Below are 25,503 nucleotides of genomic sequence, written 5' to 3'. Positions count from 1 at the left end.
GTTTGTTATGGAACTGGTAAGTAAAATACAAGATAATGTGGGGGTCAGTTTGCGACTGCGTCGCATCCTAAAGTCGTTAAAAATCGTCCTGGTTAAAATTCTATTATAGATTCTTAGAACAACAAAATACCAACCGTATTTTTATCTGGAATTGTGTAATTTGCACACTAGAATATCCCTATATTTAAAATAGAGCAAATTAAGAATATGTTTAACATTGATTAATTAATTTTCAAGTATTTCAACAAATTTAATTTGTTTAAATAATTTTTCTTTCGAAATTTCGTTTTTTCCTGAAAATTATTACTATTAGTCTAGTGAAATATTTATTAATATTGATTTATTCATTTTCAATTATTTAAACAAATTGAATTTGTTTAAATTTTTTTCTCAATTTTTCAAAATAATAATGATTGCTATTTCTTTAGTAAAATATTAATCACCATTGTTTAATGAATGTCTCATTGTTTAAACAAATTTCAATTATTCAAATAAATTTTTTTCTAAAATTATTTTTTTTTTACAAAAATATTACTGTATTATCGTTAAGTCACATAAATTTATTTTCAATTATTCACCAATCGTTGAAGTAATAAATTTTTACTTATTTTCAACAACCTTAAATTTTTTTAAACAATATTTTATCACAAAATCGTATAAATATAATATTACTGACATAATTAACACAATAATTTTTCCAGTCATCTTAGTGTTTCTTTTTCAAAAAAGAAGAGTATTGAAATACTTTATGTGATATTTGTAATCCGATAGGAGATGTGTCATTGACAAGAGAAATTCAAAACGCAAATCCTACCAAACCGTTTAATAAACTCGAGCAAAAGTTTTTTTCCCTAACTCGAGATTTTATCAGCTTTCCTACAGGCACTCCCGTTATCTAATGAATCTCTGACTTTCAGTATGAATTTATTTACTTTCAATCGCATGTAAACAATTTGAATTGATCCCTAAGAAATTGCCACTTTTAGGTAACAGATGGCGCCAGGTTGTTTCCGTGGCCTTACCCAATTAGAATTAAAAATATTCAATGAACTGGTTTCCAACCAAATTGGCATCCTCATGCAACGTTGTCAAATAAATTGCACGTCAATTTTCGTTAACAAGTTGAATTAAACCACTTCAGAATTAATGATTATATATTGATCGGTGGTGAGTTTTTATTATTTTCATTTTTATGAGTGTTAGAAAGACCTCTCTACACAGTCATATGTTTTCTGAATAAACATCATGGATTTAATGATTAAAATCCACGATTTATATGATTCTGCGAGGATAGATTCATCATTTAGCCGCTTTTTGAATCATATATGAAATCCTTTGATAGGAAGAGTGTCTGCAAAGTAATAAATTGGAATTTCGATTGCACAAGAGAGATTTCATAGGCCATTAGAATGAAGATATTAGAATCTTACCTATGAGTAGTTGAGACGTGACCCCACCGATGTTTAGCTGTTGAATAAGCCTTGTAACAGAGGTCACATTGATAAGGCCTCTTGTAAGAAGTGTGATCGTCAGTGATAACCTTTTCACCGATAACATCACCTGCGCCGACGTGTATTCTTGCGTGAAGGGACAAATGGCCTTTTGAACTGAAGGCCTTATTACAAAGTGAGCATACGTAAACTTCGTGCTGCTCAGATTTGTGCTGAAATCCCCTGGAATCTCGTGCACGTCCTCGAGCGGAAACGCTGTTCGCTGTTTCATTTTCTTCCGCATCATCTGTGACCATTGGTGGCATTTCCAAAAAGTCACTGGGATTCGTTTCCATATCCATCTCGTATTCCTCCGACTTTCTGTCGTCGGCATCGTCCGCAGCTAAGCACGAAATCAATTGTAATTATTAAATTAAGCAAACTTAAGAGAAACATGATTATAACAGAAATTTAAATTAGAACATACCTTCGTCCGTGCCACTTTGCTCAAGAACTTCCTCAATGTCGTTATCTGCTTCGCCATCAGAATTCAGTCTGGGTGGTGTACCCAAAGCTGCATTTGGATTGACTACGGGGGCTTCGGGAATGAGTATTGGCATATGTTCTTTTTCCTTGAGGAGTTCCGAACGTAATTCCGAATAATGTTCTGAAGGATTCCTTCTGTCGCGATCATTTGCCTAGAATAATACAATTCATAGATCTATTATAAGTATACGGTTTCAGTCATTTGTATTCTTATTTGAAACTTTCGATTGGAAACTACTTGCGAATAAAATACCTCAAGAGCGAAGACTTTAAAATGCAAATGGATGTTTTGAATTTGATGAATTCTGAGGTACCATCCGTCAACTTACATTGTTATCTGGAGACAGAAAGCTCTCCAAAAGAGCGACTGCATTAACACATGCTGTCCTGAAGTCGTAAAAGTTTTCCAAATTGTACATGCATCGATAGCAAAGACACTTTGGTAGTCGATCATCTTCTGCTATCTGAAACAGAAATAAGAAAATCTTTTTTTCATACCGGCAAAGTGAGATTCCTCAAGGGATAAAAAAGCCAGACCATACTTTATCCAGCACACTGAATCTAAATACCAATACCACAATAAAAATGAGATTATCTCTGTTTAAATGTCCTCTAATGGAATTTAAAAAAGGGATGTAATTTAATATCTCGAATAAGGAAGGCCAATTAAGGAAACGTGCATAGTGAAATTGAAAGTACGTACTACCAGCGCCGGGACTCATTGATAAAGAGCCGTAGTGGAGAAAGTAATACCTTACTATTTACTATATGGGTCAAGGTGTGTGTACTCGTATGGAATGAGTCACTGAAATATACACGGTGGCCGCGTTATTAAGGTTGCTATAAGTTCTATCAGAATTACTCTATCTAAATGTAAACAAGGAAATAACGTACTATAATTATTTCTACTTAAATTATTAATTTTTAAGAATGAACAAAATTCCACATTTTTCTTTGTAAGAAACTAAAACTATCAGTTGTTTTAGAAAATAATTGTTGAAGTCAAAAATGATTATAAATTTTTCTAAACATTTATAAACAAAAATACCAGATTTTTAAAAATTACTCAAATGTATTGTATATTCGAAAAAATTCTAACTTTCTACTAAACGCAGGGTTCGCTGATTTTCTTTTATTAATGACTTTTATTTGATTCCAGGCAAATACAAAAAAAGATTCACCCCAATATCATTATTGAAAACATGCGTTTTATCCATCCACGTACTCTAAAATATACACGACAATTCTTTTCTCAAAATGCTCGCTTCTCGGATTTTATTTTGCTAATTACTTGTATTTGATTTCAGGCACAACTAATATAGAAACATTAGCATCCCAATATGATTATGGATGACTGCCTTTTGTCCATCTAGGCACTCTAATATGTAAACGGAAAATTCGGAAAAAATCTAACTTTCTTCTAAACATCCGGTTCTCAATTTTTCCATAACTCGCCACTTTTATTTGGTTTTAGGCAACACAATAAAAAGATTCAACTAAATTTTTTGTATCCGAATACTGCGCTTTATCCACTCACGCACTTTTTCGTATATTTCAGAGTGTGTGGATGGATAAAACGCAGTCTTGGAATGCAAATATTTCTTTTGTTGTGATCATCTAGTACAAGTAATTAGTGAAAGAAAATTTTAAAACCGAAAATTTACAGATATTCTAGAATTTTTCCGTTTTTTTGTGTATACATTTCAGAATGCATGTTTGGACAAATCGCAGTCTTCCGACTTGGATATTAGGATGAAAAATTGAACGGCCGTAAGTGTCAAAACCCGAATTTTACAGGAGAAACAAAAAATGTTTAACTTTCATGAAATTAATTTGAAAAAAAAAATGCGAAAACGGTTCGAGGTACTGTTAGGCTTTATCGAATTGTGAAACGAACATCCTGAAAGAAATCATCCATCTCCCAAGTAAAAGAAAATTTGAGAACCGGAAATTTAGAGGAAGGTTAGCACTTCTGCCTATTTTTTGCGTATATATTTAGAATGCATGGGAGGACAAATCGCAGTCTTCCGATAAGGATATTGGGGTGAAACTTTTTCTGGTAATGTCCGACATAGAGGAAAGTTAAATTTTTTTCCAAATTTTCATGCACATTTCAGAGTGCGTAGCAGGTGCGGCACTTTTTCAGTACGTGTTACCTGGCATGAAATATAAGTAAAGCCCGAAAAAAAATCCGAGAACAGAGTGTTGAGCGGAAATTTCTAATTTTTCCGAATATTAAACATAGCTTATCTCATTCAAATAATAAATATGACGTTACAATTAATTGCACATACTTCTTAAAACTAAAGTTCAAAGCGTTGACAACAGTAATTTGGTGATTGTGAATTCTAGTTTTGTTAAAGCTCCTTCGGCTTTAACGAACACATTCTCAGCACTTATCTCGTTGTGCTTCTCACTCGATTTTGTCCCTCAACATGTATATCATTTTCATTAATGTATATTATTGCCATTCATAATAGGGACATTAAAACAGAAACATTTTCATTTTCTCCCTTTTGTAATTAAAATTCTTGACTTTTTTGATATCGTAAGTTGCTTGGCTTAAAATTTTCATTTTTTTTATTTTGTAAATGCTATAACTCTGGTAATTTTTTTTTAATCAAAAAAGGTAATTAGAAATAATTGATCGTATTTTTCAGTACTACGAATAAATGTATAGAGAATTTATGAATCGTTAAAAAAAGTGGACTAAACAATTGTAAAAATGCTCTAACTTTATGAATTTTCTTTCAAAATGGCTGACTAAAGAGCTTAACCTTCAGATTAGAACACAATAAAAGAGTTATACTAAAGGCCAATATAACCTGTTCATTCTTTCGAGAGTAATCGTGCTAACAGACTCAAAATCTTCAGAAACACATACACAGAAAGACATACAGTTTGACACAAGCGCGAAAACTTGTTTTTCGGGTTTTGAAATTCTCAAAACGTGGACATTTGAAAAACGGGAGGAGGGGAGAGAGTTCAAATTTTAGACAAATTTAATACCTTCTCTGATGAGAATATGAAAATAGATTTTACTTATTTAAAAAAACATGATATATTTTCATTTAGGGATTATTCACGTATTACGCAATGTTTTTTCTTTCTTTAAATAAAGACGAAAATAAAATAACCTTGAAACCAAAATGAATATAACAATATAAACAGTATAAAGTAAAAACAACATTTTTACAATTCGAAGTCAACATTTTTCCAATTTAAGGATGACCAGTGGATACTCAAATTGCATATTCAATTTAATGTATTTGAAATTTCAAACTTTAAAATACTTAATAATAAAAAAAAACCCTGAGCTTAAAATTGAAATAATATATAAGCAAAACAATTCTGAATTTAAAGATTAATTTTTATTTAAAATTAAAGATCAAACAGCCTTCCAATTTGAGTATAACTTCAAGTTTTTGTTCTCTTCTTAATATTTAAAATATGAAAAGTAGATCATATGGACAAACCCCTTCCCCCCCTATATAAAAAAATGTTTACTTAATGTAATTTGAATATTTTTATTTAAACCCAACAATACAACGTACCGGTGACAGGTGTATATGTCGCATAGGTATTCTTATAAAATAAAATAAGCGATTGGTAATCATACATACAGGCCAAACATTATCTAATTAAATAAAAAATAAATGAAAATAGTATAAAATAATAAATAAAATGCGAAAATTTGATCTTAAGCAAAAAAATTTTCTGGAAAAAAATGATAAAACATGCATACAAATGAGAATTCCTTCCTTTAAAACAATTTTTTTTTTAATTAGCAAAAACGACAAGGGCAGGTTTTTAGTAAAAACAGTTTTCATATTTAAAAACAAACTGCCTTCATTGTGTAAATTTAAACTTTTTCAGATATACTAATATTCTCTAAAAAAAGAACAAACTTCAGCACAGAGAGACTGTGCGGCCTGAATTGTAGAACGTACATGCCTAATTTGAAATGGATCCGGTCTATTTCGTTTTTAAATATTTAAATAAAAAATTATGCAATTTTGAATGCTTGACCTTGAAATTATATTATTCTTTTGGCAACTTTAACATTTTAAAATTGCCCAATTTAAAATAAAATTGTGGAATTTATCATTCTTAAGGCTTGAATGGGCTTGTACTCTAAAATAATTTGTAACTTGCTGATCCCAAAAGTTTCGTGGTTGAAATATTATACCACGTTCAACCACAAACTTTATGGTTGTGGCTTCTAAGGAACTTAAACGAATCGTCAATGGGGGTCTGTCCTCAATTTTTATGATTCAGTAACCATAAGAACAAAGCCGCAAAGGCATGGCAATCGGCAGATGAGTTTGAATTCGATTTAAATTAATGTTTCCATACGTTCAAATAAAACCTTATATATCATTTCTCATCATTACTTATTTCTCGTAAACAAGCAAGTTACGTAATTCATTACAGATGCATAATACAAGTAAGAGAGGCATGTAGCAGCTAGCAGAGCCAATTTTAATTGAAAAAATTCAAAAAACTAAAGTTTTCATGGTATTACAGTAAATACAGTTCAAATCAGGCAGATTGTACACTTGAAGCTGCAGTATCTTTTGGGGGTAAAATACGTTGCTTTTTAGAGAAAATTAGGCAATACGTATTTTTTCTATTTGCGAAAAAAATTTGTCCACAAAGTTATGCATATATGAATTTTGAGCTTTGTTTAAAACAAAAAACCAATATTTTTTACCCTTTGTAACTTTTTATTGACATAAAATATTTATCATTTTCTATTATATTGTAATGTCGTTTATTTAGTATTTTTACTTGACCACCAGCTAATGCTACTTCGTTAAGTGCTTAAGGGAAAACAATGGACCAAATACATGGGATTTGGTACTATTTTGCCAATATCTTCATAAAAACTAATTTTTTTTTGGTATAAGGGGTAAAATTTGCCAAATGTCCTCGCCTAAAATTGTGATTCCGTATGTCTAATATTCCCAAAAAAGGTTTTTTTTTAAGTAAGCTAGAAAAAACTTAATTTTATATCTTGAAAAACATCACAAAACGAAAATGTGATGGAAAGTATTGGTTGAGTCGTAGAAGGTTATAAGAGCGTGGCATAGTGTCTCAGTGATTCTAATACTTGATCAAAATAATTTTTCTGTAAAATTTTGTATTCGAAGAAAATCATACAGCCACGGATGAAAATCTTAAAACTTTGTTTGATTCTGCAGAATGTACCGGGCACAAAAAATGCCATTCTTTTATACCTTTTCCGAAATCGATTCTGATTTTCAAAAAGTATTCATCATCTCCATTGAATGACATTTTTTCGAAGATAAAGATCGCGAATAGAAGAACAAAGTGAAAATTCAATTCACTTTCAAAAATCATTTTTTAAGTACCACTGTGGGAGGTAAATGAACTCACACTAAAAGACAACCCAACACGTGAGAAGCAAGAAGGCACACATCAAAAATCACCCCGAAACGTGAAAGGCAAGGACACTCACATGAAAACGCACCAAGAAATGTGAAAAGTAAGAAGGCACATGTAGAAAAAACACCTCAAAACGTGAGAGGCCAACGGACTCACAAAAAAGCATCTCAAAATGTAACCGGGGAGGAGAACCATCCACCCCAATCGTTTATTATTTTATTATTAACTACTATTTTCAAATAATACATAATAGTATATATAATAATCTGTTGGTATAATGATTATTTTTATTTTTAATCTCGTTAAAAGACCTTCCGAAAACTCTCATAAAAAAGTAAAAATGGATATTTGTGTCAGGAGTTATGTACAATATTGAAGTTAGCGGTCGGGGTGAACCGTCGAAAATTCAGGCCCCTGTATCTCTACACTCTACACTCTACAGCCACTGACCACTAATCCTAATACGACAATCTGGCAGAGTTTCAATAAGATAGGCGACAACAAAATTTTAGGTGGGGACACTTGGCAAATTTTACCCCATAAGTGTATTTGAAACACAGTTTTAATTTTTAAAGGACTATCTAATAAAATAATAAATTAATATAAATGATTATTTATGGCGAAGATATTATACATTGCATTTGGTGTCATTGTTTTCCCCTTCGCATTCAAGAAGTGAAGTTCTCTGGCGATGGTAAAAAAAAGCCTAATTACGTACTTTCACTTCAAATACCAGCGAACTTCACTTCTGAGTGCTGAGGGGAAAAAATGGAACAAATGCATAAGACAAGACTTTATTTTTATAATATCTTCGTAATAATGAATAATTATTATCATTTTATTATTTCATAAAATATTTCTTAAAGCATAAAAACTATTTTTCAAATACACTTATATAGAAAGAATTAGGGTTTTCCAAGATATTAGCAAAATAATTCAAAAATGGACCGCATTCCATGCACTTGGCCAATTGTTTTTCCCTCAGTACTCATCGAAGTGAAGCTAGCTGGTAGTTGATGTAAAAATATATATAATTAGTTAATTATTTTATTTTGAAATTCCCGGGAAATTGAAAAAGGATCAAAATTAACAAAATGACAGTTGTTTTTTCTTAAAATATTAAAAGTCTATTTTCTCAACAAAAAATTACACTTATATTTTTTTCTAATTTTTGGTTGAATTTGTACTTGAACAAGGAAGACATCTTGTGAGTTTTATGTGGACTAAATAAATGTTGTGGCCAGTAGAATTTTCTTTCATAAAATCGATATTTCGAGTTCTAGTGAAAATACATCTTGTACTTTTGCAATATCTTGCATCGTATACCAGAAAAATTGAATAATTATATTCTTAGGAAATAAAATTCTTCCGAACTCGAAAATGATTTAGCCAACATAAAGCTGATAAGATATCTTGCCTATATAAACAGAAATGGTTAAAAAAAAGTAAGGATCAATATAAAAAAGGTTGAAATCCAGAAAGTATAATATATAAATACACATAACTTAGTAGAATTTTTTTGAAAATTGGTGAAATACGTATCGCTTAATTTCCTTTAAAAATAACATATTTCATCCCTAAGGGATTCTGCGACTTCAAGTGTCGATTTGAAATGGATTCGGTAATTTTGATTATTTTAGTAATTTACTGTTTTTCTCGGAGCAATTTAATGAGACTAACTTCTTTTCTTCCATTCAATTTAATGCCTCTAACCTAGTTTATCAATTAATTTTTTATATTCTTCAGAGCACGGGGTTTTCAATATTAACATTTATCAAATTGTAAATTCCGATTCTTCTTTTAAGAAATCATATACAACTTTCTCTATGGGACACTAACGGTTGTAGGGCATAAGTCCTCTTATATAAAGATGTAGGGTAAATGGGTTGAATAGCGAGGAGATGGAAAAATCAAACTTAGTCTGCGCAAGTTTCGATAAGAGCGACCCTTACAGCAAATCTCGTCCAGAGTTGGCTTAAAGCCGAAGAGAGATGTGTTGTAAAATTAAACTGTAATTCAATTCTTTTTATTGCCACTGATTCACAGTAAAAGATTTTAATTCAATAAGTTTAATTAAATAAAAAAATAATAATAATATATAATCAGTACGTAATGAAGTAGGAATTTTAATTCGAATTGAAAAACCATATTTTGGAATTACTTAGTTTTCAATTTTCAAACTACATTTTCAAAATCATTTTCATGAAAAAAACCTGCTTTTTTGTAAAATGGATACTTCCGTCAATTTTAACTGAATCAACCTAAAAATTTCCAAAATACTTTCTTTAGTAATGAGGAACAAATGTCTTACTGGAAGCTGTTTCAACCCTAAAGTTCCCTCGATATTTTTTGTCGGCGAATCTGAAGAAGTTTACCGGTCAGTTTCAATTTGCAATTAAATATTATTAAACAATAGGAAGCTTTCAGTTTTTTCTTCAGTTTGTTGACATCGCTAGGGTATATTTAGTGCGCACATAAAAGTTTGGAACAATTCCGATAATAATTTCCCAACTTACGATTAATTATTTCTTCAAAAGTAATTGAATTTAGGGCCGATTTTTTTTTCAATTTTTCATGTTTATTATTAAAAATACTCATCTGATAATAAACAGAAAATAGAAAAAAGTTGCGTCTCATAATTCTCTAAAAGCCTATATTTAAAAAATATCAATTTTATGACTTTCAAAATTTCCGTCCCCCGAGACGTTTGGACAATATTTCACACGATCTCGCACGCTGGGCGAGTTTCTCGATCCAGCCCCTTAATTGTTTAACTACTGAAGCTTTCAATTTGAAATAAGGTACTTTTTGAAGTACACAATTTAGAACTGAAGGGTCCTGGGCATAAGTTCAAAGGATTATAGTCCAGTTTAAGGGGTTTTTTGAGACGTGGCTGCTTCTTTCAGATGTTTCTTTTTTTTTTGTTTTAACTGAACAACAATAAAGTTATGTAGCTTTTTCTTAATCAGGTCTGACGTTTTTTGGGACGCGCCATTTATCTTGCAAGAATTTTTTTATACATGGTTGCTTGTTTTTTTATGCTTTTTTCGCGATTCGATAGAGCTAAGTAGTATCTCCCAGATGAAATCGCATAATCTCTCAACGACAAACTATGTTGATCTTCATAGGAAATTAGGCAATATGTATTTTTCCGATTTTCAAAAAAAATGTCTACTAAGTTGGACATATTAGATTTTCTTGCTTTGTCTAAAAAAACTCAATTTTTTCTTTAAATCTCTATCAATTTTGAATTAAATGATCTGACACCTGATATTAGCGTTTATCGATTTATTTAGAAATCCGCCGGAAAATTTTAAAAAGTTTTAAAATTACCAAAATTGTTGGAGATTTTTCTTTAAATATTAAAAGTATGTTTTTTCTTAATAAAATAGTTCTTCCTCATTTTTCTCGTAAACGTCAGGTATGAAAAAATAAAGATAAAAGTTTGCACGTCTAAAAAGGTCACATGAAAAATATATCTTGTACTTTTGTGATATCTTGCACCTTAAAAATGATTTTAGCACACATAAAGCTGATAGGTTATCTTCCTTATATAAGCAGAAAATGTAAAAAAAAATATGGGATAAAATCAAAGTGGTGAGTTTTCCAGAAAATACATTACATTTTTTTTCTTTTATTTTGAAAACATGCAAACAAATTCTAGAAAAACCGGCTTCTCTTATTCGTTTCGATACAACATTTTTAGACGTGTCAACTATTATCTAAACATATTTTCGTATCTCTCGTTACTTATGTTACTTATAAGTTATTTATGTGTGGGTCTTTTGAGAAAATAAACTTTTAATATTTTCAAAAAAACTGCCGCCATTTTATTAATTTTAAACCTTTTTTTAGAATTTCCGGCCGGTTTTAAAAGAAGGCGACAAACGCCATCAGAAACAAAAAGAAAACGATAAATATATAAAAAATCGAAAGTTATAGAGGTTTAAAAATAAATCGAATTTTTAAAGAAAAAAAAAGGATAAAATTCAAATACGTACTACTTCGTAGAATATTTATTGTTCGCGAATCTGAAAAATGCGTATCGCCAAAGCTTCTCTAAAAAATACCATATTTCCTCCAAGTAATTCTTTCTGCGTCAAAATCAACGTTTACTGAAACGCGCCATTCCTTCAACAATGGTTTTCACGGAGACGGTTGCTTCTTTCAGAATGTTCCTTTCATGGTTCGATAGAGCTACGAGTAAGATACTTTGAAAATACTTTTTTTGTTTAAAAAATGTTAGCGTCTACTGAAAAATTAGATTTTTGGCCCTTAATAAATGACAAACGTTTCAATTTTAGCTTTAAACGTATAGATCTTAATATTTTTAATATTAAATTAGTTGATTTTGAACCTTTAAATGTCAAAATTGTTCATTTTGAAACGTTTGCAATTAATTTCAAATTGTCGAAATAATAAAAAACTGTATTTTTTATCTGCAAAATGAAAGATGCAAAATTAGGACCTACATACCACTAAATTGGAAATTCATTTATTACCGACATTTTTCATATGTGTTTTAATTATAAAAACTTATATCGCCCAGGGGGCTTGATACACTCTTGAGATCTAGTGTAAAATCGAGAGTTAACACGATTTATTATTAGATTTATAAAATTATTATAAATTAAATAGAAATCTTATCAAGTAAATGATTCCTTTCTCGTAAACTTAGATAGAAAAATACCATAATTATAAAAAACAAACTAAATATTTTAGGAATTAAATCCCAATTTTAAGAATTTTAAGTTCAAATATAGTTTTTCTTTTTTTATATTATATAATTATACTACATATAAAAATAGAAGTACGCTAAGGTACTGTGAAACCTTTGAAGTCCCTTGAAATCTCGGAAATTTGTTGAAATCCTGACACCAGGTCGACTTAAAAATTCCTTATAGAACTTCCTAGAACCGAGAAAAAATCTCTCCCTTGTTCTCGCTCAAATATCATAGCAAGCTGTTTCAGGTCGAACGGATTCCCACGTTACTTGCTGGTGAGCTTGAACTCAGCCCCCTGTAACATTATCGATATTCTGGTATTATAGTAGAAGCCTCGACAAGGAGCATTGGCTCGTCGATTCTCGGTTTTATGAAGCGGACCCCAGGTGCAATCTGGGCATGGTCACATGGCCAGGTACATAGCGCCTTATGTAGACTTGTAGAGCCACGCAGGTAATCGAGCAGCAGAGCGTCAGATAGTCGAGGCTCAAGGCGACCGGCGACGTTGCCATTGCTCATTGGTGAATCGAGTCTGAGCTGAATTCTGAAGCATTTCTGAAGGCTCAAGAGGCGAGGAGATTGGGGAGGATGGAAGTGGTTATTGGATGAAAAGAGCTAGTAGCATGGAGCAAAGTATGTGAACAGTGAACGTATAGACGGGGACAGAGAGACAGAGGCGACGGTAGTATTGTAGTATTGGTGCTTCGACAGTCGACTCAGTTGAACGCGACGAGGATGCGCCTTGCCATCGCCATGCAGGAAGCCGGGAGCCAACACTCCAACGGTGGTCTGGAGTTGTTCGTAGTTGTTCATTCGGGACCAGGGGGCGATTCTCCGAGCGTGGAACGGAGAGGAAAGATAGACAGGAGGGGAACTGGGGAAAGGACACGAGACAAGTGCGACAAGACGGCCGGGTCGGACATATACTGACAGAGACGAGGACAGACGCCCTAGCTCTTCCAACGGAGTGACGAAGAGGGACAACCACTGCCTGCGTATCTACCAGTCTCCACGTAGCAGGCGATCAACCGCACCCGGCGAGCCGAAAGCCCTGGCCACGGCCCCAGAACTGCGGAGATAAAGCATAAAGGCCACCACTCGCTTCTCCTCCGAGGTCTTCAATTCCAACTAACGGGTGTCCCTGCTGGAAAAGACTCGGTGTTCAAATTCGATCCGCACCACGGCTTGGATATGATGATGTGATGCTCCTACCCAGAAGGCCTATCCGTTTCAGGAATTCAATATTGAATTATTGGAATCTTCAATTCTCGGATACATTCTCTATTATAAATTCATTCAGGCACCTTTGAAGTCAGAATCAAAATATCTTTGATTCCAGTTTTTAGTTGCTATTATTGTTACTTTAAACAAATTTGTAAAGCGTGACATTAACGTTACATAAGAAGATGATCCCGTCAATTTTTAAATAAGGAAAACAAGAAGTCAAGATATATGAAAATTTATAATCACTGGTAAAATGAATTAAAGTGAAAAAAACATTCATCGAGAGAGAATTCAAAGGATTAACTATTTTTTGTGCGGAAAATGGAAAAGTAACGAATTTTTGAATGATGGTTTTTCTTGCAATTATTAGTCAGAGAAAGTTGCATCAGAAGGAAAAATGTTTTTCTTTCACCAAACACTATTACAATTGGAAAAATTCCCGAATTTTTCTTATTTTTAAGTATTTAAGTATTTTTAGTAAACAATGACTTGGGTGCTGACAAAACAAACCTGATTTGCTTGCTGATAAAATTTTGTAAAAGATTCTTTTTACGAAACATTTTTTCTTTTTAATTAAAAAACTGAACTTCAAACTTTCATGCCATCATCTGTTTTCAAAATTGCAATTATTTTCCACGATTCCAATGAGCTTTTACTATGCCCGTTTAGGGTTTCCAAAGCTTAACCGCCTTTTTTATTATTCACTGATATTTTTTTACTGTTCTGGAACAAAATTCCAAATGAGAAAAAACTTGGTGATTTAATTTTATACCAACAGTAAAGAATATATCGTTTGTTACATGTCCTCTACTGAATTCTACCAAAAAAAAGTCTATTATTAATGTGTAGTTAATATTAAAATTTATTATTAAAGTATGAAGATTCACGAATAGGGATTTAACAGATTCTTAAAAAGCCCGCTAATATTAGTAGTGGTTAAAAACTAAAATGTGTTAAAAACTGCTTAAATGTTAGCAAAAACTGAAAATAAATTCAAACACGTGAAAGGACAATAATTCTATCAAATTAAAAAATAATGTAAGACAAACAAGGATTCAGAAAAATTAAAATAATGTGCATATATAGCAAGTACAAAATTGTGTTTAATTTTTTCAAAACGTAAATAGAATATGTAACGTGGAGAAGGGGGGATCGTAACAGAAATGTTATGTTAGATTCCTTTTCCTCTGTAAGGAATGTTTTCGTAAATTTTGATTGAAAATCAACCTTTAATCTCGATAAAAACAATATACAAGGTTGATTTGATGGTATATAAAGCCAGATTTTAAACAGTCTATATAATTATTGACTCATAGTTATGTTTATTCACTTTTTTATTTTTCTCTCAATAAAGTTTTATTGATTAGACTCCTTTTGACAAACGGCTTCAAGTAATCATTTCGGGAACATTATTAATTTTACATAAGATTTCAAGCCAAATTTTGTTTGAAAATACAAATTTCTTCTCCTAATTTTCAACAACATTAAAGTTGAGAAAATCGACGAAAAATTTATTATAAATTTATCTTTCAAACTTGCAGTCTTCATTTTTCTCTTACCAACTTTTTTGTTGTTTAAGAAAATGTGAAAACGAGGTAGAAGCGAGGGTATGAAACGTATGTAGAAGATTAGAGAGACAATGATAACGTTTTTATGCACGAATGTATGTAAAGATTTTACAGCAAATGTCTCACATGACCTCGGGGTTGGTCTTTTATATCGCTCAAAATATGATTGCAAGACACAATCCTTTTTCGTTCTTGTATGAATAAAATGAAAAATAAGCTAAAATAAACCTTTTCAAACAAAAGCATTTTTCTTATATTTACATTAAATTCAATGTTAATCAATTATTTTTAAAAAACTGAAAGAATCTTTTATCAAAATTAAGGTAAACCCAGATTAACACGATTTGAAATGAAAATTGTAACTTTTTTTAAAATTTAATTTATGAGGTCGTCATTAAACTCATTTAACTTCGAGTTAAAATTCACCCTGTGCATTCAATTCTAATATATGCATTCCTGCAATATAAGAGAAAAATAAAAGGAGGCTAAATCTTCAACAAGATTAATTGTTCGGCCCTCAAAGTAAATAGATACGGGGATATGCTACTTCGTTTTCGATAGTCGTATTTTAATTTTGATCTGGTAATTTAGAGATATATCTGTTCAAACTTTCGTTACAGAAATATGTATTTATTACATTACATATTATATTTATTTACAGCACGAAAATTTTCGTCAGATTTTGGAAAGAAATGTGTTAAATCCGAAACAATCATTTTTAGGGTTTAAATTGAAAATCGGAAACATAAATTAAGCCAAGACCATTTCGGCTTTAGCAGGCCTGCAATTTTAATCTAAATTTAAAAACATTGAATTGGTAGTTTCCTCAAATATTTTGTCTCTCAGAATGTCGACTCAGGTACTTTATCCACTTAGAATAAATTAATTTAATTGCTTTTCAGGAGAGCTCTCTCGTCAGAAGAAGAAAAATGTAAGCAGTTCTTAAGATTTTTTCTCTCTAAGTAAAAAATATCTTTTTGATCTCATCCGTGGCTTCTCCTTTCACAGTCTGCAAACTATATTTGCCGTCTTTCTGACTCTCTTTTTTCTGTGTTCAGCGTACTACCGACTCCGTTGCCTTTGACAGATCCCAACGGGGTAGATCCTGTATGTGTTCCCTGAAGAGTCCACCAGGACGAAACCGCTGCAGGAAGCTATCGGATTACGCATACCTGGTGACTTGACAATACAATCCAGTCAATTTTCCACGTCAAAATTACCTTTCAGTAATTCAGCGTGATAAGTGAAAATCTAAAACAAAGGCGCTGATCTATAGTATAGATCTCTACGTAATTTCTTCTGGATTCATAAAAAATTGTAGGATCCTCATAAGGATAATAAAATATTTAAATTAAAATTCATAGACACTATGTTGCAGCTCAAGTATCAGAAACAAATTGACCCATTACTAACTTCTCCCTTACAAATATGTTAGCGTTAAAAAATAAAAAAAGATGAAAATCTGATAACTTTAAATAACGTTTTCACTACTGAGATCTTTAATTTATCGTGAAAATTCATGAATTTTCAATTCTGAATTGTTACAAATTTTTAATATATAAAATTTAAGAATTTCACATTTTAACGCCTAGAAATTATACAATTTTACATTGGAAACATAAAAAATTCCGCTACCTATTTTAAATTAAATTGTATTTAATGCTAATTACGGTACAAAATGTCCCTTTTCCAGGTCCTGCTACTCGTACCGAAAAAATCCAGTTACACATACAGAAATTCCGGTACACGTAGACTCTTGTCTATTGCTTTTGTGTGTAGGGGGGGGGGGGGGGGGGGGGGGGGGGGAATATTGAAAGTAAACTAGATTTAGGGTATGGAAATAATTTTTTCAGTAGTGCAATTTTTCTAAGTGAAAAAATTACCTATGACTTTATATCGGAAGAACAGTAAATTGAGCATTTTGAAATGTTTGCAAGTTTTAAAACTGATTTTGGTATTCCAAATCAAATTTTTTAAGATTAAATACTCTCCACAAAATATAGGATAATAACTGCAACTAAATATAGGAACTGTAGGACACCAGTCATTTATTAATGTTTTAAGTTTAATAAGTTACGTCATTTCAAACTATGTATATAGATTTGAAATTCAAACAGACAAATGGAAAAAATTTAGATCTCATAAACTGATAATCAATAAGCAACGTGGTATTTTCGTAGTTTTACCAAAAGAAGTAAAATGAAGTGCATATTCATAATATTCTAGAACATGAAGGCCTTCTGTTGGGAATATTATATACAAGAAAATCGAACTTAATTCGATTTGGATTCGACGGAAATAGAGAGGAAGATCAGACGAGCGGATTCAGCTCCAACTTCAGCGAGGCAATTCTTGAGATGAAGTGAAGGTCCCTGGACTTTCGTCAAGGAAACCCACGAGGTTTCTCTCGCAACTGGAGATGAGAGAAGCTCAGTTTAACAGAAGACTGTTCTTCCATCATTTATGAAAACTAAAAATAGTCCTATCAGAATCCATAATATCTAAATAGGAACTTCGATTTTTCTTATAGTATTATAAACCGAATCCATTTCAAATGAGGCAGGTTCTAGTTCATCATCGGCCAGGAAAATTTTTTCTTTCATAACATCGAATTTTCGTATTTTTCTGGTAAATCAGGACACACTTGTCGTTTGGCATTCAAATTTATTCTTCGAGTTTAACCCATTACTGTGGATCTAAATTTGCATAGAGGCATTAAACTATCACATAATGATAGAAAAAATTAATAAAGACATTTTCGAATTTCAGTTGTTCACTTATATATAAAATTTGAAAAATAAGTAGAAGGACTAGAGACATATGGGAAATTTCTGTGAAGGGGCCCAAGCCCCACCTTTTTTTTATACAAAAAAAAATATTTATACAAATTTTTCGTTTATATAAAAAAGATATCATGTAAGTTTTATGCTAGCTAAACCATTTTTGTGGTGAAGAAAATTGGTTTCTTTATTAAAATTGAATTTTTTTATTTTCCTTAGATATGGTGCAATCTGTTGGCAAGAAAAATGCGAGAATCGATTTTATGCAAAAAAATTCTTGGGCCATAAAAGTTATTTATTCCGCATAAAACTCACAAGGTATGATAGCACAAATTAAAAAAAAATAACAAAGAATATAAGTGTGGGTTTTTTTTTAGAAAAAGCTACTTTTAATATTTTAGAAAAACCGCCGCCATTTTGCTAATTTCGAAGCTTTTTACAAATTTCCCAGTGATTTAAAAATAAGATAATTAATTAATATTGTTATGAATTTTCACAAAAACCCCCAGCTAATTTTACTTCGTTGAGTGCTAAAGGGGAAATAATTGACCAAATGCATGAGATTCCATCCATTTTTGCCCTGTTTTGCGAATATCTTCATAAAAACTAATTTTTTTTAAATAAGTGTATTTGAAAAATAGTTTTTATTTTTTAAACACTATTTTATTTAAAAATAAAATTATAATTATTATTCATTGCGAAAATATTCTAAAAATAAAGTTCTCTCCCATGCATTTGGTCCTTTGTTTTTCCCCCAGCACTCAAGGAATTGAAGTTGATCAACTCTACCAGAATCAGCTCAAACGGGACAAAAGTTATATAAGTTTAAAGAAAAAATTTAGGTTTTTTTTTGAAAAACAAAGCCCCCGAGAGATTCGGCGATGTAGAATGTAAAACTTGCCTGATTTGAAATGGATTCGGACTATGGTGAAAAATGATTAGCCATTTTGATTAATACCTGTTTAACTGATACTTTATTCATTTACATAATAATTTAATACAATCATAAATGAAAATCAAGTAAGGTTGATAATAAGTTCACTGTTTGTAGAATAGTAGAATTATTTCTTATTCAGTTATGGCAATCTTTGAAAAACGTAATTAATAGTATATTATACAAGATATGTACTAAAAATATTTTTTCACTTACGAAAGTTTAAAAAAACTATTTGCGTTACGAGATATCCTACTGCAAAAATGAAGGACAAATTTCAGGTGACAAAATTAAAAACATATTCTTTTGAGATCTAAGATATATTTTTCTCGAAAGAATTTATCTATGTTATACATTGTTATACCAAGAAATAAAATATGCAACAATGTATACGAATAATAAATAATAATAAAAAATCTATAATACGGATCATATGCAAATACAATTTTTAACAATTTTTTAAGAAGTCAAAACAAAATCTTTTAACATGCTTTAGGTAATTTCGATACGATCGTTCATGCAGATTCGAAATATCACTTCTGTTTTACAATAAATACCTACAACGGATTTTTTGAACTAATCGCAAGAAATAAGCTGAGGGGAAAAATAGATCAAATGCATGGAACAAAACTTTATTTCTGTAATATCTTTGTAATTAATAATAATTATTATCATTTTATTATTTCATTAAATAGTAATTAAAAAATAAAAACTATTTTTCAAATACACTTATATACAAAAAAATTAACTTTTACGAATATATTAGCAAAATAGGGAAAAAATTAACTGAACCCATGCATTTGGTCCCTTGTTTTCCCCTCAGCTAACTTCACTTCGTGGATTGCTGAGGGGAAAACAAAGGACCAAATGCATGGAATTCAGTCAATTTTTGCCTATTTTGCTAATATCTTCGTAAAAACTAATTTGTTCTATATAAGTTTATTTGAAAAATAGTTTTGATTTTTAATTACTATTTATTGAAATAATCAAATGATAATAATAATTATTAATTACTACGTTTTTAGAAAAATAAAGTTATGTTCTATGCATTTGGCCCATTGTTCTTCCCCTCAGCTTTTAACGAAGTGAAGTTAGCTGATGGTTGAAACGAAAATACCTAATAAATATAAACTATATTTGGAAATTATTTTTTATTTATTTAAGAACTATTTATTAAAATAGGAAAATGGTGATAAATATTGATTACAAGGATATTTAAAAAATAAATGTTTGTCCTATGCATTTGGTACCAGTTTTCCCCTCAGCACTCGACATAGTGAAGTTCGCTGTCGATAAGTAAAATGCCTAATATGCCGGATAATGTATCAAAAAATTTCATTACGTATTAAGAAACTCAGTGTGATAACTTAAAATTACTAACTGTGGGCTTTTTTGGATCTCTGATAACGAATCTGAAGTAAAGACTTTAAACTTCGAAATGACTTATTAGTCAATATGACTGATAATATATAAAAGTCTTTTTATTTTCATGATATTAGATCAGCCATTTTGGAATATTGAAGTTTTAACTTCATATTTCTAATCAACGACTGAAAACCCCACAGATTATTCTCCGTTATCACACCATATAGGATCAGTCATTTAAAAATTTGAAAATCTGGCTCTTGATTCGATATTCGCGATCCAAAAAAATCTAATGTATGTAATTTTGAGTGCTTTTAAGAATATAGACTGATGCGTTACGGAACATTGGCATATTCGGAGACAAGGTTTCAAATTTGATATCATATCTCAATACCGGATTATTTGGATTTAAATTTTTTGCCACATTATTGTTTTGCATACAAAGTGTAATAAATTTGGCCCTAGTTCATAATAAAAAACTGAATATTATATAAAATAGAGCACATTCAATTTTCTCTTTTTTTTTGTATTATTTTATGTTATAGTAGATTATTTCAAGAAGCGTTGTAGCTATAAGTAAAAAATAGGTGATATTTGAAAACAGCATGCTAAAACGCATGGAAGTGACATGATATATGTCCAAAAATGCTCATGCTGACACTACAAAAATGGTTAAACAAATTTACTTAAAAAAATGTATAGTTTCAAGCATTTATGAAGCTACACATAATGATCCCTTTTCATATTTTTTATTCAAACTCTCTGATACGGTTTCGTTGAACTCCTTTATAAATATCACACATTCTGCCTATCACTATAAGAAAATATCTGAATAAAAACGATAAAAGAGATAAAAACCAATGAATTCATCTTTTATGAAATATCTATCTATGTTCTTAAATTCCCCAGATGAAAGTTTTGTTCCTGGAAATACCATGTGGAAATACGAAAACATAATATTTTAGAACGAAACACGCTTCAAACTTAAACTGTAGCACTTTTTCCCGGAATAAAAAAAAAAGAAAATATCAGGAATCATGACGTAAGCGAATGCAATTCACTATTCAATGATTTAAATTTCGATATTGAAAGTCCGCTAGCGAGATCAAAAGTGACACTTGACCAAGGATAAAACGCATTTTCTCCACAGAACTGGAAAGACAACAATATCAAAGATTTAATATTGTGTAATATTAAATTGGAAGCCTTGTAAGTTTAATACTCTGTAATACTCTTAATTTCAGCGAAATTAAATATTACATAGTTTTTCAAAGTAAAATATCGAAGACTGCCATTTCAAAGCAGTGTCTTTCAAAATTAAATAAATCCAAATAAGACCAATTGTTAATTGTACATTTTAAAGTTAAACAATTTTAATACTAAAAATGTGATAATTTGAAGCATTTCAGATTGCACAATTTTGTTAAGATCAATTAAAAGTTACAAAAATAGAAATTCATAATTTTCAAATTAGATACCCTAAAAATCCACAAGTCCAAGAAACTGCAATAAATGTGAAGTTTGAACTATTTAAACTCAAAAGGTAAATACTTTGTTGAATTATTTCCAATCAGAAACTTACCAAATTGAACAATTTTACGTACCTAAAATTGTTGGATAGTTTCTTCAACTCTGAATTAAAGAAGTAAATTTTTGCTGAAGCTCCCCACCCCTCACAAAAAAAGCTGTGAAATCAGGTTAAAGCCATCATAATCCAGAATCAAATAAATTCTAATGATAAATAATCAAATCTTGTCATCATTAATTACAATTTACTATCCAAAATCTCCCAACCTGCATTAAGTTAACTAGTATATTTTGACTTTGAAATCAAGCCACCGAAGATCTGTGCACCCAGACAATTGCTTCCCCAGGTCCCAAATCGAAGATCTGATTGAAACAAAATGTCTTCCGCACTGCGAGAAGCTGGCCTTCGGCCGCTGGGAAATAGTTCATACCTCACCAGCTTACCACGTCGACGCCGTCCTCGGGTGATTCGTCGACGATTGGAAAGTGAGCCGTGGCATGGGGTCGACGAGTCTTGAAACGAGAACAGGGACGTGGGCAGATTCTCACATCGGAGAATCACAGATAGAGGCTAGGCTAGGTATATCTTTCAACGTCTCAACTCCACGACGAGGAACGTGAAAGAGGCCGTTAGAAGAGTGCGTAGGGGAACGGGTACAAGACTCAAGACGACACCAGAGATAAACAAGATAGACCAGATAAACAGCAAATGGAAATGACTTCATGCTAAATTTTAAAACCCCAGACATCCTAGAAAACATTATTATATCATTATCTCTTACCTTGAAGGGGAGGCAGGCTTGTATTTTGTCAATGAGTTGACGATTCTTGCCTTCCTGACCGAAAAGGTCCATCTTGACTGCGTCGTAGGAGGCACAGAGCCTGCAGAGCTCATCGTAACTTCCCCTGGGATCCATCGTTGCAGATTTTGACTTCGGCTTCCGAAGTCCGAATGAGCGAACAACGTAAGACGCGGAGACGTCTCCCACGAGAGGGGGACGTGCTGCGACACTGGACAGGATGACGACGGGGGGCACTGGAATCTTCAGGGGATATGAAATGACTGAGGAAGACCCAGAGGTCCGCGCACTAGGCACCGTTTCAAACGACTGACTGACCTCTTCCTGGCTGATCCGCCTCCTTGCCTACCTGCTGCCTTGCCAGGGCTCAGCCACTAGTTGGCGATTGATTACATCGTCGTCAAGGTCCCGGCTCGCTACGATGCCGCTCCCCGGGGCGTAGCGCACGCCGCCGATACACCAACACACACGGCCCACCGTTGACACGCTTTCGTTTTGAGGTTGTCGCCGAATATTACGTAGGGCGAACGCGAGTTTTCAGGAACACGATGGACTGACAACCTTTCCTGGGCGCCGCCATATTGTGTACTGACACTTGTTTCTCGTTTGCCGCAGCTTGCCAGATCGAACGAAGTGCTAGGGGTCGTCGGCGGCGGTCCCGAGGAACGCTTCGACCATCCGCGAGGACAATGGTTTTTCTCACTCACACGTGTTTGAGAATGGTGTGGAAGAGAGAGACGGGTTTCGGCAAGCAAAGTGCCATCTAGTTAGAAAAGCGGGAAAATTTTGAATGATGTGAATGTGTTTTTTTTTGCTTCGGTTTCTCTTCATTTCTCTTTCCATGTATGTGTTTTGTTGTACATATAATAAATAGCATTGGCGTGCTGCACACATTTACCACTCAAAATTACTTTCTGTTACCTAGCCGTTACTTTTTTGTTATGAAATTTGTAATATAACATTAAAATTCACAACAAAAACTCAGAAAATGTTTTATAAATTTAAACTAAGTACTTACTTTATTAATAATTAAAAACACACATTTCTTCATCAACTTCGGTTAATTATATTATTCAGGGAATTTTCTATTCCGGATATTTTATTCTTTAGGACTGTTATTTTCCGGGTTTTTTTTTCAGTCGTCCTGACTGTTTATTATGATACTACTGAATTTGAAAATTCCCGACATTATAAAAATGACTCTATAAAATTGCCGACCCAAGAAAATTTTCGAATTATAAAATTCACGTATATAAAGAAAATAAGCAATTTTTAAATAATCAAATAATTAATAAAATAAAATAATTTCAATGCATGAAAATATTGTTGAATCTATTATTTTTTATTTTATCATTACAGCAATTTCTTAACTCTTTAGATACGGGAATTTTATTATTCGGAAGTTTTCATGTGTCCGCAGTTGAATAGTGTCGGTTATTTTATAATATTCAGCAGTTTCATTTAAAAAGGTGAAAATTTAAAAAGCGCAACATTATTTAATGAATCCCCACTTTAGAAAGATGCAAATGAAATGTTATAGAAAATTTGAATCAAATTATAGTAGTCGCATTTGATTCAACCTTGTTTATCCGAGAATACCTTGAAAATGTATTTATTTTTTATTTTTCAAATATCAAATAAAATATAATAGAAAATTAATTTGTTAATTGTTAGATAATGTATATGTAAATTAAATAAACAATGCCATGTTTATCTGCGTTTATATTGAATTCACTGAAATTTTCTCGCTATAAATCATATATACAACGTTCTCAAATCATAGGAGTTTCTCTTAAAACCTGTAGAAAAATGTATGTTGTCGCTTTGATGGAAAATGACGAGTTTTTTCTCAAACGAAAAACCCCAAAGTAAAAAATGTTTTATTTATTTTTTGGATTTTTTTAGATCCAAATTTTTATTTTCTCAACAAAAAATCGAATAAAATGGTTTTTGTTTTAAATGAAACCAACAGTTCTCTCGATATTTTTGTTACATAAATCATCTGAGAAAATAAAAAATATTAAGTTTAAAATTCTTCACTTTTCAACATATTAAATTTAAATTTTGTGAATAAAATTGAATAATTGAGAAAATAAAGTGTTAAATTCTTCAATTTTCAAAATGTTAAATTAAAATTTTGAACGATTTTGTAAGTGAATACATCTAAATCCTACTGCAAAATTTATTTAAAATTTGAAATTTTTTATTTCCATATTTTACACATTCAGACGTTTTTAATTGAAACATTCAAAATTTAAAATCTGTTCTGTTTTTAAGCAGTTAAAATTATTTATTCTTGAAGGCTTTCAGCATAAAATTGATTAATCTAACACATTCTCGTTAGTGTCATATATGCTAATAATTATTTACATGCATACTTGCCCTCTTGTGCATTCGATTTCTGTGATTGAAAATTACAAAAGCACAAACGAATTAAAGCCAATCGTTGAATTCGGATGTGGCAAATAGAATGGCACGACGTATCGGGCAGTTAGAAATGTGCAGTCAATTTCATTTCTCAATAATTTAGATAAATACAGGCAATTTGAATTTCTCGCATGGCTCAAGATATTCCAGGCCACGATTAGGATAAGTCCCTTCTATTTTTTGGGATAGCAATTACATTTTTTAAATCTTTTGTGAATGGACTCTAATTCGTCCCCTTATTTTCGAAATTTCTTTTTCCAGACTTGGGAAGCATATTCGTGTTTTTTTCGCACGAATGCATTACACAGAGTAGTAAGTTTTTTCTCGTTTGCAATTTTTTAAAATTCATTTAAGAAACCCAATGCTCTGGCCAAAAAATATTTCCAGAACTCAGATTTCCGGTATTTCTGATTAAAAAATGGTTAAATGTAGATATATTTATATTATATTGATATAATATTGATATTTTTTATTCTGTATGGTTTTAATTTTTAACAATTTCTTTTGAAATGTCTCAAATTTAATTTTCCTTTATTCAACTAATCAAAATTAACACTATTTAATTTTAGAAGGTTTCCAGCTTAAAACTATTAAATTTGTAAAGTGTAATTTTAGAGTTATTAAATTTCGAATGCCAAAATTAAAAATTGGTCGACATTGAAAAACTTTCAATTTGAAAGTGTTAAATTGTTTAACTTTATAAAACTCACACTCATTTATACTGGTAATTCGTTACACATACAAATTTCTTCTTTAAAAATTGACCATT

The 25,503-nt window shown here is 31.4% G+C and overlaps 1 protein-coding gene across 1 annotated transcript in view; it reads right to left on the bottom strand.

Annotated features, from left to right (window-relative positions):
* The window catches only part of LOC117170297 (zinc finger protein Xfin-like), a 35,792-nt gene extending 12,849 nt beyond the window's left edge, over positions 1 to 22,943 (bottom strand). The window contains exons 1-4 of the mRNA XM_033356970.1: positions 22,290 to 22,943; positions 2,306 to 2,440; positions 1,918 to 2,128; positions 1,431 to 1,833 (exon numbers count right to left, since the gene is read on the bottom strand). Of these exons, the coding sequence (XP_033212861.1) occupies positions 1,431 to 1,833; positions 1,918 to 2,128; positions 2,306 to 2,440; positions 22,290 to 22,424 (884 nt within the window). The 5' untranslated portion in view covers positions 22,425 to 22,943. The remainder of the gene's footprint in view (positions 1 to 1,430; positions 1,834 to 1,917; positions 2,129 to 2,305; positions 2,441 to 22,289) is intronic.
* Positions 22,944 to 25,503: the final 2,560 nt, after the last annotated feature.

This window comes from Belonocnema kinseyi, chromosome 3 (genome assembly GCF_010883055.1).
Source record: "Belonocnema kinseyi isolate 2016_QV_RU_SX_M_011 chromosome 3, B_treatae_v1, whole genome shotgun sequence".
In the NCBI taxonomy this organism is placed as follows: Eukaryota; Metazoa; Arthropoda; class Insecta; order Hymenoptera; family Cynipidae; genus Belonocnema; species Belonocnema kinseyi.
Note: the sequence above shows the minus strand (reverse complement) of the source record. Positions and strands in the feature narration are given on the sequence as shown.